The following is a 15,639-nucleotide window of genomic DNA, read 5'->3' as shown; positions in this document are numbered from 1 at the left end:
AAGCTCTTTGCTTTTATGGGCTTGTGTGATCAGATTGGGCCCATCGGCTAATCCAGGATAATCTCCCTATTTTAAAGTCTGTAATTACAGTTGCAAAGTTTCTTTTGCCATGTCACACAACATAATCACAGGTTCCAGGGATTAGGGCATGGACATCTCTGAGGGGCCATTCTGCCTACCACAATAGGCAGCAGTCGAATAATCAAAAACGTGTATTTTATAACGAGCAAAAAAGAAAAACAAATTAGAGTGAGAGGATGGAGAGTGTGCTTGGAGAAGATGGTCAGAGAGTCCACTGTGAGGAGATGACATCTGAGCCGAAGACTGTAGGAAGTAATGGGATTAGCTGGGGGCAGCTGGCGGAAGCGCAGTCCAGACAGAGGGCTGAGTCAGGGGGCCAGAGTGGCTGAATAGGGGTGCAGGGAGAAGAGGAGGGGCCACGTGTCTGGAGAGTTCACCAAGGCCAGCCCAGGCCAACTCCTTTCCCAAGACGCTGCCCTTTGCCATGACTCACTCTGGGCTGGTGGCCATCTTTACAAACCCTAGAACAGAGGCAGGAGAACAGGACCAGTTGCATGGCCCTAAAGCTTGTTAATGTGAGTCCGAGAGCTCACAGGACACGGAGGGAAGAAGGCAATGGCATTCTGAATCTGAACACTTGGAGAATCCAACTGGAGCATTACTAGATTGTAGGCGAGGGGACAGACTCTGCAGGGTCAGGAATGGCCCAGAGGTGGGGTCATCATCTGAAGCCTGTTTGCCATCTCTGACCACGGGGTGTGGGGCATGACCTTGCAAGGGGAACATAAACACCCAGGTCCACCCCTGCTCGGGGGCCTCTGCTCTTGCTGTTCTCTCTGCCCGGAATGCTACTATTCTAGATCTCAGCACGGCTGCCAACCTCCCTTCCTTCAGGTCTTCAGCTCAAATGTTATGCGCTCAGAAATCCCTTCCCTAAAGGATGGCTCTTTCTAGAAGAATCCAATTCCCTCCCATGCTTCCCAGCACATCACACTGTCAGGGTTTCTCAAACTCAGAAGTATTGACATTTTGGGCTGGATAATTCTTTGTTGTAGGGGACTCTCCTGTGCATTGTAGGATATTTAGCATCATCCCTGGCCTCTACCTACTAAAGGCCAGAAGCATCCCCCTAGTTGTGACAACCAAAAACATCTCTGGACATGGCCAATATCCCTTGGGGGCACCAAATTTCCCACCAACTCCTGTCAAGAACCGTTGCTCTCTGTTACTGTCTTCAAAACACTTACCATCTTCCAAAATTATTTCATTCAACAACAAATACTGACTCAATGCCTAATATATGCCAGGCATGATTCTAGGCACAAGAAATAAAGCAGAGAAATAGACAGAAATTACCACCCTTGAGGAACTTGTCCTCATGGAAAGAAAAATAAAATTAAAAAGGAAATGAACAAAATTATTATAGGAGGGATAGTGATTAATGCTATGGAGAAGACTGAGATAGGGAAGGCGTAGCATGACGCTGTAGTGTGGAGATGGAGAGGCTCACAGGTTCAAATAGGGGTGTTCAAGGAACAGCAGGGAAGGCAGAATGGCTGGAGCCAAGTGAGTGCGGGAGCACTGGGAGGAGGCGGCATCAGAGGATACACAGGGAAGACTGCTTCTCTCCCACAATAACAAGCGACCTCCCATGACTAGGGATCCTTTTTGTCTTGTTAGGTGGCATCCCCAGGGCCTAGAAAGGTTCCTGGCAAGTCACACATGCCAGATACATGATGAACATATGTCTAATGAATGAATGGACCAATGGACCGTCAGCGCTGGGGAGGGAGTGCCCAGCCCCAGACATCTTCAATGGGCAAAAGACAGAGTTACTGTCAAAAGATGCTGGAGAGCCACAGTTGTCTTTCCCTGTTTGTGAACCTCAAATATAAAAGGAAAGGGAACATATTAATATCTGACATTTACTGATCCAGACATTGTCCCAAGCACTTTACAAATATCTCATTTTCTTCTCGAAGCGACCCTGTGAGGCGGACACTCTTGTCCTGATATGATGAAGAGAGACAAGACGGTTAGTTGCCCAGAATCACAGAGCTGGAACCAGATGTAGCCCGGACTTGAATCCAGGATTGTTCACCTCCAGAACATAAGGAATACTGTCTTTTAATAGGAAAAAATGAAATAAGTGCTCCAGGAACACAGAGTGACCAACATGGGAGGAGGCTGGCCATCCTGCAGTCCTTTAGTCTACCTCTTAAATAACAAGAGGCAACACCACTACATATACCGAGCACTGACTACATGCCCAGCCTTGTCTTATAGTAAATGGACTAGATTATCTCCTGTACTTCTCACAACAATCCTTTGTGAGGCAGATACTGCAACCACCCCCATCTCATACACGAATAAACTGAGGCTCAGAGAATCAGTGACGTGCAGGGAACTAGGCGTGTAAGACCACAGAAGAGAAGTCTAGGATGCACTGTTCCCTTTCTCTCACTTGCATATCTAAGGGGTTATCAGCTGGAAGAGGGAGATTTCTGGTGTGAACCCAGAAGGCAGAACTAAGGCCAAAGGAGATCCCGGTTCAGGATATGAAGTGGGTAACTTTGGGTAACGTCACTGAACCTTAGATAAAGGTTAAGCAGAGAGAAGTTGTTGGATGGCAGTATTGCTACACAGACTTCCAGCTGGCTGACCCATTCCCTGTGAGCAGGGAGCATTCTCTTATTCACTGAGATGTCCCCTTCTCAGGACAGTCTAGCACAGTGCAGAATATTCCCGCATCCCACCTGGGTCCCACTGGACATTCGTGTTTATAATTGTAGATAACGGTCATAACTCTCTGAACCTGAAATTAACACTACTTACAGGGGGAAAAAACGTGCTTTTTTTGCATGATTTTAATAGACACTGAACTTGGAGTAAAAATAAAGGGAAGATGGTACCTCCTGCTCTCTGATACTTTACCAAGAGTTGTTCATTAGTTTGCAAAAGATTCTCACAGATGGCAAACACCACTCATGGAATCTGGATTGCCAGGACTCCATCAGCACATTCTACATTTGCAGGAATCACACTGAAGGCAGTTCTATCCTGAACCAGACGCAGAAGCATGTGACTACTTCATTAGTCCCTCTACTGCAGCCAAGCCCGAGCAATTACACATGAAGTCAGTATTATTTTATAGTAAATTAATTTCCTCTTATTTCTTCTTTATATTATAGCCAGGGCACTATATTGATGTTTTTTGAAATGCTATTTGTAGACAATGTAATATAGGTAATCTTTGAATTTTATTCCAGGTTTGTAAAAGAGGCATTCAAAACATTTGTTACAAAAATGGGGCAAGGCCACTGGCTGAATGAACAGAAGGCATTTTCATTATGTTTGTGGATGACCCCAAGTTGAGGACTAAAATGAAGTCAAATAAAATGATGCAAACCTTGACCTAAATCAGATAAAACTCACCAGAGATAAATATAAAGTCTGTGCTTTCGGCTCAATAAATCTACCACATAGTACAGAATGGGGCACCTTTGGCTGAATGGTCATTCATGAAGCTTTTCAGTTGAACTCAAGATCAATTTGAGCTTGATGTGCAAATGGTAATTAAAGTCCGTACTATGAGGCTGGCTCTCAAACTTTAGTATGCATCAGAATCATGTAGGGAGGACGTTTAAAATAACGGTTACTTGGCCTCATCTCTAGAGATTCAGATTCACTCTCTCTGGGTTAGGGCTTGAAAGGTGACTTTTTAAGACAGGCATTCTAAGTGATTCAGGAAAGCAGGCAGAAGTGTCCAGGTGGAGGCGTGAGCCTCTGATAGTTTGATAACATCCAGAGCAAATCATTCAGGTTAGAGTGTCACTCTCAGAGAGAAATTGAAGCTATCGAGAGGTGGTCAACCAATCACGGCGGTGAAAGGTTTAGAAGCTATCTCACATCACATTCCTTCATGTGGACAGAAGGTTTTGCAGGGATGCTTGTTGGTAACTGGCTTCAGACATGCAATGACACACAGGACATTGATTAAGAAGATGCAATGATCTGGTGCTTTTATCCTGAAAGTAGAAAGATGGAATGAAAACCTACAGTAGAAAACAGAGTAGACATTTCCATTGAATGTGGTGTCAGATGAACCATTCCTAGAATGGCCAGCATCCTTCAATGGGATTACTCTACAAACTCCATTTATACACCTCTACGACAAGAGCTTGGGATACAGAACTCAAAAAGTGATAATCCCTGTCCTCAGAGTTAGTGTAGGGGCAGTTTTTTCCAAACTCGTTTCCATAGCTCTAGGATCAATTAAGAGTGGGGAACACTGCTGGGTTTAACAGTTTTCTTTACTTCTGGACTTTTCAGGATCTCTAATATGCCAACATGCAACCTGAATCACCAAGGGAGGGATATAGTGATATAGCGAATATAGCAGATTTCTCAGCCTTAACTGTCTACAGTTTCTAAACACATTTTAACATCTCCTGCACTGTCTTCTGGGATTAGTCTAGAAAAGGCTTGTCCAGGGTTACTGCAGGGCTGATGTTCAACTCTGAATCTCAGTCATGCTAGAGGTTCAAGTCATACTAAATTTATTTGCAGATACGCAAACTATCCTGTACTAGAATCTTTCTTGAAGAAAGGTTCTTGGTATCGCATTTTTTAGAATCATTTTCTACCCAGAATAATAGGCATTCAGTAGCATGTGCTGAATGAACCAACGACACTTAAATCTAGTTTCTCTGGATGCAATTATGACAGACAGAAATCATCCAATCATAATATTCCTTCAGAGCAAGAAGAGATCTTAGTTCTTGACCCAAGAGACAGGAGGGCTGAGAGAAATGAAGGGACTTGCGTAGGGCTGCAGAACACTAGATGTCAGAGGCAGAGCAAAGGGTCAGTCTACATTCCACACTTCTCATTATCCCACTAAAGCTATCTGTTTAATAGTTCTCTGGCAAGTTGTCAAATGTTTGCTCCTTCTGAATCTCCGCCATGGAGTTCACCATGGTACCCGACTTTACCACGCATCACGTTCCACTTCTTCATGGCCCAGAGTTTCCTCCGACCTCAGAGGTGAGTCAGTCCTTGAATGTCCCAATTTTGTTGTTCTACAGATAAGCATTCCTAGAGAAACTCTCTCTCTCCCTAGAGAGCCGGGTCTCCATCTGCCTGTCTCCAGCCTAATTTGGAGACTGAAAGGAACAGGATATATTTTATTTTTAAATTGTTTCTTAAAGTACATCCTCTGGTTGATATTATGTCCTTCATCTCAGAGAGGACACATCTTCTCCTTGAATAACCTCTGGGATCTTACGCCAACAAACCTCTCTGTAAACCTGCCATCTTCCTCCTACTGGCCTGCCTTCCCTCATCTCATTCTCCAGTCACCTGCTCCTTTTAGCTCTCCTTCCCCTTCTCTTCTTTGCTGGTGTTTGTTTTTAAGATATTCACCATCAGCATATGAACTGAAGTGGGTTGAATCTTAATGAGCCTGTCATAATCTTGTTTCTTTAAAAAAGAAAAAAAAGTCCTGCAGACAGCTGAACGCTGGGTGAATGGCAGCCTCTTGCACCTAGGAGATGATGAGTGGACAGAATGGTCCGGAATGAACCCATCTCTGTGCGAGGATGTGGGAGTTGCCTTTAATTCCACCTGAACAGTGATAGCAAGGGCCCTGTGCTGGGATCTGCCTGGTCATCCACAGCTGCTGTGGCCTAGCGGCTCCGTGAAGATGGAACTAAGTTGTAAACTGCTTCAGTAAGCAGGGCGGGGGATGAGTGGGAGATGGTGGGCAGAGCTTCCCTGATCTTTTAGGGCTCTGGGAGCTTTGTGCAAGCAGACTGGGAAAGAAAAACAAAAAGAGGAAGGGGGAAGCTGGCTGGCTCTTTGAAGAGGAATGTCTACCTTACGAGACAGTTCCGGGAATTAATGAAGAGAATGCATGGTAAGGGGTCTGGTCTGATGCCTGGTGAATGCAGCTGAACTTGATAAATGTGGCTGACTCTTAATTGCTTGAAAACAGTTACTCAGGTGGGCTGTGGTCAGGAGGAGAAATAAAAACTATGACCAACTTCCCAATGCACTTCGGCTTCCAAGGCCCCTGTAGTGACACACCCACAGCCAGCTCTGGGGTGGGATTATCATTCTCAGTCTACACTTGAGGAACCCAAGGCTCAGCGAGCTTGAGTTGCTTTCCAAAGGCACAAAACTGAAAAGCAACAGAGTCGGGTCTTGAAGGCAGATCTTCCAGCTCAAATACCTCATACTTTTTCTGGGGATTTTCAAAGTAAAACAGGAAGCTGACAAACAAACTAAAACCATCATTTTTCGCTAAAATAATAGGAAAGGCTAACCTTTTCCAGGTAGTGGACAGTAGGAGAAAAATTGCTAGGTGGCTGCATTATATTTGTGGAAAAGCAGAAAACTTACTGGTTCTTTCTGACCAGGTTTAGCAGATCTTAGCCAACCTTAGCCAATTATGAAAACACCATTTTTAAAGCAGGTGGATTCCAATCCCTGATAGAATAAGCGGCAAAAAAATGCAAGAGGACACAGGCTAAGATTGAGTGAGTGCTTTGTGCCGGACACCAGGTGAGGCTCATTAAACAAATTACCTCGTTCATCTTCACATGCTAGGTGCTATTACTGTTCTACTTTACAAGGGAGAGAACTAAGGTTCAAGGAGGTGAAGTAGCTCGGCCAAGCTCACAGAAACTAAGCAGCCGAACTGCGAGTCCATCTGGATCCACCTCAGTTTCCCAACTTCGAACTGCTGGAGGCTCTGCTGGAGACATCCCTTTTGGAGGCTTGAGATGTACTGGGATTCAGGGCAGCAGGTTCCCTCTAGCAGAGTCCTCAATTTCCATGAGAATCTAAACGTCGGGATGACTCATTCACTGACGTGTGGCACAATCCTTGTCTTAAAATAACAAATCCCCATCATGAAAGCCAATGCATTTTGATGTCCCATAAATCCTTTTATAATGATCACTTGGTGTCACGGGCTTATTTAAATGGACACATCACTTCAAACAGGTCTTCTTCCCATCTGTTCTGCCCTTTTGGTGGCAGCAAGAAGGGAAGTAACTCACTGCCTTGGCATATCAATTAGGAGCTGGAGGTGGTCTGGAGATCTCTAAGTCTCCTGGCCTCACTTTCTGAGGCAAGCTGGGAGGGGTGGCAGGGGACATGCCATTTTTGTCATAATAAATTCCCCAGTGTGCTACATTTTTCTTCTCCCTGCAAACCCAGATTGATGACCAGTGGTTTTTGTTTTACGCAGATAACCATGACCCCGATGCTGTGTCCTGAGGCACTGCAGTATATCTATGTGACATTTTCTATTATTTCATGTCATGGAAGACAGAAACTAGGGTTCACCTGAGATCTTCCTTCTCCCATCAACAAACATGGGTATCTCCAGCTTTATGAAAGCCTGGAGTGAAGGCGTCTGGAATCCAGGCACAAAAGATCAACATGGGGTGACCATTTGCTAGCCAAAGGAAACTAGGGGGAGCCCTCTCATTGGCCCACTGTGGGTTCCTGAGGGGTCCAGCCTCAAATGCACTGAGACAACAGCTGCTGGGAAAGCTCTTGCTGGGAGGGGAAGCAGCGTGCCATGTTTTATCAGAGCAGACCCTTGGACCTTCTGCTCCAGAAACATCCTGGCAGCTTCTTATAGGGCAGAATCCTGGGCCCCTCTGCAAACCCTTCAAGGGACAGAGTCCAGGATTGTACATTTTAAAAAAGTATTGTTGATCCTTAAGCCACTAAAGTTCAAGCTAGGAAGATTAGGTTAGTGGTTAACACAGCAGGCTCCTTACTTATCAGACTACAGCCCTAAACTCACTAAGCTTTAGTTTCCTGTGTATAAAATGGAGATAAGAATAGCACCTGCCTCCTGGTGTTAGTGTGAGGATCAGATGAGATTAACACCTAGAAGCATCTGGCCCAGGGCCTGGACAACACTTAGCTGGTATGCAGAGGCACCACTTTACCCATTATTAAAATGCTGAAATACTTTATTATGGCTAATAAAGAGCTGCTGCTCTGAGTCCCTTCGGCCTCCCTCCCCCAACCCGGCCCCTCTCAGGGACTCCTCCTACTTCCCCACCATCCAGCAACTCAAGGGTTAACGTCCAGCACAGCAGCAAGCTCCAGGATGCAGCTCTGGGTCTGCAAAGGGCTGGTGGTTAAAATTCTTCAATTGCAACCTCTGCAGGCAGTCATGCCTAGTGGGTGTTACAGGAAAAAATTACACCAAGCAAGGCATGCCTGGATGCTCTGGCAAATGTCAGCTAAGGAATGTCCCCCAGCTCAAAGGACGGCCTTCAGTACAGGGCTCCCTAACTGCCACCTCTGGCTGCTCAGGACACTGACTCTGTACCTTTCTTTCCTTGTCCTATTCCTGCTCTGATCCCATCTCTGAACTCTCACCTCTGGATTGACTCTCATCCTTCTTCCTTTGGCCTCTGGGGCCCCGTGTTTGCATCTGACCTCTCCAGAATCTGACCTTCAGTTCTCAGAGTTGACTTTTGGGCTCTTCCCATTACAAACTGGCCTTGGCTTCCAGGACAGGCTTTACCTTCGGGTGGTGTCATCCCCAGACACCTGCCCTAACCCAGTACAGCTGGTCTCAGATTCGAGGTCTCAGCCCTTCTTGGCCTGACCCACCCTACTGCTCCCTGAGCTCCAAGTTCTAGCAACACAGATCGCAGGTTTTCATCCTTTGAGAATGGGTACCAAAGCAGATGCAAAGAGGATGGAGGGGAAGAGGCAACAGGATCCAGAGGCATTTCAAAGACAGACACTGGCAGGAACTGAGCCTAAGGAGAGGGAGGTGGCTCTAGTTTCATTGTTTATATGCTCCATGAGGTCATGCGCTGTGTCTGGAGCACCTGGCATAGGGCTTCGAACACAGTAAGCATTCAACAGACAGTTGTTGAACAAAGAATGAATGAACGAATGATACTATTAACAGAGATAGAAAAAGGAGCAGACACAAGTTTGGGGTTAGCAACAAGGTAGAATAATGCATTTGATTTTAGACCTGTGGTGTTTAAGGGCTAGGGAGCTCCTAAGTATCAACTGCCAAATATTTCTGCCTTTTCTCCTTCTGGGCACATGGTCGGGTTGCACTTGCCCACACTCCTTGAAGGCAGACATGGCCACATGACATGCTTTAGCCAATGAAATATTAGCAGAAATTATGTGACTTCTGAGCTGAAACTTTCAGAGTCAGTAGGACATCTGTTACTTTCCTCCCCATACATGGATGAACCCTGAATATCTATGCTGAGCCCAGATCCCAGGAGACCGACAACGGATGTGGAGTGTGAGCGAGGCAAATGAATTTCTGCTGTGTTAAGAAACTGAGATGTTGAGGTTCGTTGTCACTGCAGGATGATCTCTCTATATTAATGGAGCCAAGGAACCTACAAGTCATACCCATAAAGATGCCCAACTGGATGTACGACTGAAGGTCAGTCAGGAGAGGGGCTTTCTGGAGAGACTGTCACAGACTACCAAGGCCCAACAGCTACTCTGCCCATAGCGGCAGCACTAAGAAAGAACTAGAAGATCGACCGCCTCCGTACTGCCCATTGTGGAATTCAGGCAACCAGGCGGCCTTCCCCTGTGCTTCAGCCTGCCTCCTTTCCCTGAGGAGGGAGCACTGAGTCCTCACATCACCCTTTGTAACCCCCGCACCTCCCCGCTCATGATTTACCTGTGTTGTAGCCCCTTCCAAGGGCAGGCCAAGGGCGGTGATTTTTCCACAGGTTCCCAAGGTACCAGTCACTCTGGTTCTCTACCAAGCCCAGGACCTGCTGACCTGTGAAGTACAGAGAATACAAAGGTCTCAAAAGAAGCCAAGTGGATTGGTGAGTACCGAACAGGAGATATAATAACGGAAAATCATCCTAACCATAGCTTCCACTATTGGGAGTTTTTATTAAGTGTCAGGCCCTGATCTAAGTGCTTCACTTGTATTAACATATTTAATTCTCACACTTAGGTAGCCCAGCCATTTTTATTATCCCCATTTTATAGAGAAGAAATGGAGGCTGCCCAGAGAAGTTAATTAACTTGCCCAAGGTCATCCAGTTAATCTGTGATAAAGCCAGAATCCAAAACCATTTGTCTATCTATCCATCCATCCATCCACCCATCCATCCATCCATCCATCCATTTATCCATCTGTATATCCATCCATCTGTCCATCCATTTATCCATCCATCCATCTGTCCGTCTGTCCATCCGTCCGTCCATCCATCCATCCATCCATCCATCCATCCATTTCTTAACTCACTCAATGTGTATTTATTTCCTGACATACTATTCTTCAAGTGTTCCAGTTCTAATATTTCCCATTGTATATTAATTTATCAGCTTTCTGGGCATGAGATGAAATAGTTTTCTCACATCAGAGAGGAAGAAATGACCCTTGGTTAATGAGATGGGAGCCTATAGAGAAGAATCACCTGTTGGCCACCTTCTCACGGTGTTATTACCCTCACATTCACTTTATCTTGTGTCAACAAGCATCACGTCAATGCAGGAGTGTTTTCTAGAGGAACAATGGTTTCTCTGTCCCCAGAGCTCGGCTTTGATGTTGGCCTCTGTTTCTAGTGCACTGAGGCCAACACCTAAGGTGAGTCAGGTCTCTTAGTCAATTTCTTAGCATCTTAGGTGAGTCAGTCACTCACTTCAATTTCATAGAGCGTTATGTTCCTGGGACTCAGGCAGGAATAAGTCTCCAGGCCTTCTAAGTAGGACAAGTTGGGCATCAGAATCAACTACCTTCCACTAGAAAACACTATGATGCCACTTGCAGAAGGCATTCCCGTGAAATTATTATCTCAACACCATTTTACAGACTAGGAAACTGTGGTTCACATAGGACCACGGTTTGTACAACTAGTGATGGAACCAGGATATGAATCTATACTTGTCTGACATCCAGATTCTTTCCACTGTCTCAATGCATTATTGCCTACCTTTATAACAAATGTTTGAGGTAGGAATTACAAACCCATAGTTTATAGAAAGACAAACTGAGGCTTGGAAAGTTTAAATAACTCACTAAAGGTCACACGACTAATAATGACTGCCTTCCCCAGCTAACCAATGCCTTTGGAGCTACAATTCTTATATTGTGGCCAATCTGAGAAATAAAGACATTTCTGACCCAATGAAAGCCCCGCAGCATGTTAAGAAAACACAGCGGTTCTCCTGGAACACCACGCTGGGTGATATAGCATCTCCTTGGTGTGATGACAGCTCCCTGAAATGATGGCATGTGGGTTTGGTGTAATTTATTTGATCAATTTATCGAGCTCCTATCTAAATCATCACCCCAGTACAAATACATAAATTAGAGGCACGAGAAAGATACTACCTCCCACTTTGTCATTGTATATGATCCCATGCAAAACTTGTAGAATCCCTTAGAAAAATGTATCACCAGCTCAAGAAGTGCAAGAGCCAACCCATTCTACATGCAACAAGCTTGCGAGGCTCATGCAAAACAATGAGATCTGAAAGGCAGGGTGCCCTTGGCTGAGAAAGCTGTGAGCTGAGTCCCGGTGCTGTGACCTCATTAGAGAGCTCATTTAATAATCTCGCCCCAAGGTTGGCATGCAAAGGGGATGTGAGGTCCTTGGGGGAGCTGACCAATAATTGGTCATTATTACCAATGACCCCAGGTTGGTGCCACAATGTTTCTTTGGTATGATGAAGGGTGCCATGTGCTCAGAAATGACAAAAGGGGAATAATCTTTCATTAAGTTTAGGGTGGCCATCTGAATTTCAGGTAGGGTAGTCTTTAGCTATCTGAAAAGTCCAAATTCTGTATTCTGGCATTCCATGCATTGTATTCTGCCTCAGTCTGCTTCTTCAGACGAAGTCTCTAGTAGCCACACTTCATTCCTGCCACACGAAAAGATGTCCTCACCTCTGTGTCTTACTCATATAGCTCTTGCTTAGCAAGGCTTGCCTCTGCCCCCTGCCAACCTCCGTCTTTAGGGCCCATCTCGAAGCTGCCTATGAACACCCTCAAGTCTGAATGATTACTTTACCTTCACTCCCGCATGAGAGGGGAGACATCTCTATTTAGCAGTTGCTCCTGGTATTTGTGCCATCGGCCGACTTACACCCTGTAAAGGACAGCGTGGGTGATGTTCAGGCACACCCACACCTCATCTGTAAATATCCATCTCTGTATCCGTCCAAGGGCGAGGACTGTGTAGTATCTGGAACACTAATAGGAGCTAATAAATATCTGCTAAAGAAGTGATGGCTGGTGGGTAAATCTCTCCTGACTGGGAGACAACTAATGTTAGTGTATTAAGGTCCCACACATTTCTGAGGCTGCAAAGCATTTTACCTGCTCCCCATTCGCCAACATCAACACATTTGCCCACTCAGCTCTGGGGACTCTGGCATCTTCCTCACCTGCATGGAAAACTGCAATGATGCAGCGGCAGCACCTAAAAGCATCTTGATATCGGTTGCTCTACTGAAGGCCTGAACTCAAGGGCTTAATCTCCAGAGAAGGAGTAATCTGCGTGGTTAAACGTAAGTCATGTTTTCCCAAAGAATAAGATCCAAATTCTCCTCTCACTTTGCACCTGGGGTGCATTTCTTATGATGGTGGCACACAGCCCATTCACCTACGCCAGTCCTCTACAAGGTTAAGAAAATAAAATCCTTAATTAGCAACATGATAGCCGTAATTTTAATATCCACTGGTTGAGAAAGCAAAATAATAAACAACTACTAAGACTTTGTTTTGTGTTTTTAGATGGATTCATTAGCTGCTCTGTTGATTAAAACGGTAGCTGGGTTTCATAAGTGGTCTTGTGAATACCCTAAGCTAACTCGGTGTGTCCACCTCTGCAGAGGTCTGTGTCATGGACGGGGAGCCGTGTGCAGTGGTGTAGCCAGAGGTGAAGAGTGTAGACTGAAGCCAGACTGCCTGGTTCCAATTCCTAGCCCTGCCACTTTCTAGCTGTGTAGCCTTGAGAAAATTACTTAACGTCTCTCTGCCTCAGTATCTAACTCTTATGGCTGTTGTGACTTCACGTGTTAAGTGCTCAGCATAGGGGCTGGGACATATTAAGCGCTATATAAGTGATAGCTCCTTTTAAATATCATCATCCAAGATCACCTGGAAGCTTCTGAAGGAGAGTGAGCCCATTGTGTGGTTTTCTTTGAAGGCCATCTAGCATCACAATTACGTCTTTCTAGAACTTTGTTTCTCTAAATGTGGTCCGAGGACTGTCTGCTTTAGAAAAACCTGGTCTTGTTAAAAGTACACGTTTCCGGGCCTCCACCTAGCAGTTAACTGTGACCTGGAGGCTGGTTCCCTGCTACCTCTCTGGTTTCTACAAGGAGGGATTCCCCGGCTCATTGCCCCAGCCTGTTCTCTCTCCCATGGGCCTGGAAGGAGCTCCCTGACTGGTGAGTTTCAGAGAGAACTGAGTTTACGAGTTTACGGAGCTCAGCCCTTTCTCCGGCCCTTCCAGGGGCCAGCAGAGGGCCCACAATGAATCTTCCTTCCCTGCTGTCAGTTTTCCAGGGCAGGCCACCGCCCACCCCCCCACCCCCGACAAGGCTGCAGGTACCCAACACCTCCTACGACAGGCTGGGCAGCTCCAACTCCAGGTTTTGGTATTATGAATACTCATTGTAGATGCACATCTAAATCATGTCCTCCAATTTAACTTTTATTCGTAAAATAAGGTGACATTTGCTTTCATTCCTCCATCTTATCTCTGAATTGATTCAGTATCTGGAAGTGTGGAGGGAATGTCACATATTAATTCCCTCATAACCTAGCACTTCTAAGTAAGAATTCTGGCCATTGGGTCTAGTAATCTGCACTTAAAAAAATTCCCCAGGTAATTCAGATGCACATTAGAGTCTGAGAATTATCGATCAGGGTCTGGAAGCTCTGTCCCTGCTTCAGTCAGGGGCGAGGTTCACTTGCACGGCCACTAGCACACAATAAACTCATGTGGTGTCTAAATCCAGCTCACAAACCAGCAGAATTCAGTGGCAGCCTCCAGTGCTACACTTCTTGAGTACAGGCAAGCAGTGAAGAAAACGAATGCCAGAGCCAGACTGCTTGGGTTCAAACCCTGGCTCCTCACACAGCTAGTAGCTGTGTGACCTTGGACAAGTTACTTAACCTCTCTGTGCTTGTTTCTTCATTCATTTATAAAGTGGAGTTAATAAACAGTACATGCCGCAGAACTAATTTGTTTTTCTCTAGGTACAAGTTAATTCGTGACAATGCAGCTGTGTTCTTTGCTTATTCAAACAGCATCACCAAGAGTGCCTAGAAAATAGTAAAATGTTCAGCAAGCGTCGGCTCTTATCACTACAACCAGAATTCCCTGGCCCTATATTCTGCCCCATCTGTCCAGATTCAGGCATCTGCATCTGCAGTCTCAGCGTCTCCTCTCTTCCTTAGCTGACACGATCCTTACTCTCTCTCGACTTTGGTTCAGTTTAATATCGATTGAGAGTTTGCTGTCAGCTACCACACAAAATACTGAGGAATCAAAGACAAATAAAACAGAGTCCTGGCCCTGGAGGCAGCTAGAAGAGGAGACAGATAAACAATTATGAAGCAGTGCGGTCCTTGCAGTGACAGAAACACTGATAAGGCAGAGGAATGGAAGGCAGGGAGGAAGAATTGATTCTGTGGGGGAAAGTGGGTGACGTCTCCCCAGAGGCATCTACCACATCCCCTCCCGCATCGCAGGCCATGCCTGCCCCTTCCACACACACCTCCAAACTCCCAAATTCCCCCAAATCTTTTCTGATAATGGCACTGTCCCCTAATACTCTTCTAGGCAGAGTCCCTCCGGTCCCTGGTGACAGCGCCTACAAGACAGGTCATCTTTTAAAGCTCCGCCAATCCCAGCTCATCAGCCAGGCGGCATCCACACCCTGGTCCCCAGAGGTCCAAGTCTAAAGCCTTAACCTTGACGATGCAAACACATCCTCGGCCTGCCATCCCAGGGGATGGCAAAATCCCAGGGGATACCTCCTGGGGAGATGATACGGGCTGTTAATGTGCTGCCTCCCTCAGCATTCCCCACCGCCTCTCTCATCTTCTTAGGAGTTATTATAATAAAACCCCGCGACTAACAGAAAAGGCTTTGTCACTGTTTTCTGTGCTGGCCCTGTGGTTATGATTAAGTGCTCTGTTCCCCGTCTTTCTTACTCTAGGCACAAGTTAACTTAGGAAAATGAAGCTGTCTTCTTTGCTTACTCATACATCACCACTAACAGCCAGACAAGAGCAAACAAGCTTGCTATTCTGCTGGGGCCCTGGTGTGGGTGTCACCAGCCAGCAGACGGATGGCTCTAGGCTGGGAATTCCCCTGGCTCCCTTCTTCTGCAGCTTTTGGCTCCGAGCAGGGCTCCCACTGTTCAGGAAGTGAGGCCCCAGGAGCAGAGAATGGTGACACTTCCATGTGGCACATGGGGCATGGCAAGGGCTGGGCACTGGCCTACCTGGTATGAGGAAGGCAGCATGGTAAATCAGAGACAAAGCATTTTCAATCCAGGCAAAACAGGGCTCTAGCCCCAGGTCTGTATGGCTTGACCAACTTCTCTGAGCCTCAATTTCCT

General features: G+C 46.0%; 1 protein-coding gene across 6 annotated transcripts in view; it reads right to left on the bottom strand.

Moving 5' to 3' along the window:
- LARGE1 (LARGE xylosyl- and glucuronyltransferase 1) overlaps positions 1-15,639 on the bottom strand; it is a 529,018-nt gene that overhangs the window by 107,432 nt on the left and 405,947 nt on the right. For all 6 annotated transcript variants that reach the window (XM_087448983.1, XM_087448982.1, XM_087448981.1 and 3 more), the window contains one exon: positions 9,722-9,826. In XM_087448983.1, the coding sequence (XP_087305109.1) occupies positions 9,722-9,826 (105 nt within the window). The remainder of the gene's footprint in view (positions 1-9,721; positions 9,827-15,639) is intronic.

The sequence above is a fragment of the Ceratotherium simum genome, chromosome 25, assembly GCF_057802395.1.
Source record: "Ceratotherium simum simum isolate JZ-2026a chromosome 25, ASM5780239v1, whole genome shotgun sequence".
NCBI lineage: Eukaryota > Metazoa > Chordata > Mammalia > Perissodactyla > Rhinocerotidae > Ceratotherium > Ceratotherium simum.
The sequence above is the reverse complement of the archived record's forward strand: the minus strand, read 5'-3'. Positions and strand labels throughout refer to the sequence as shown.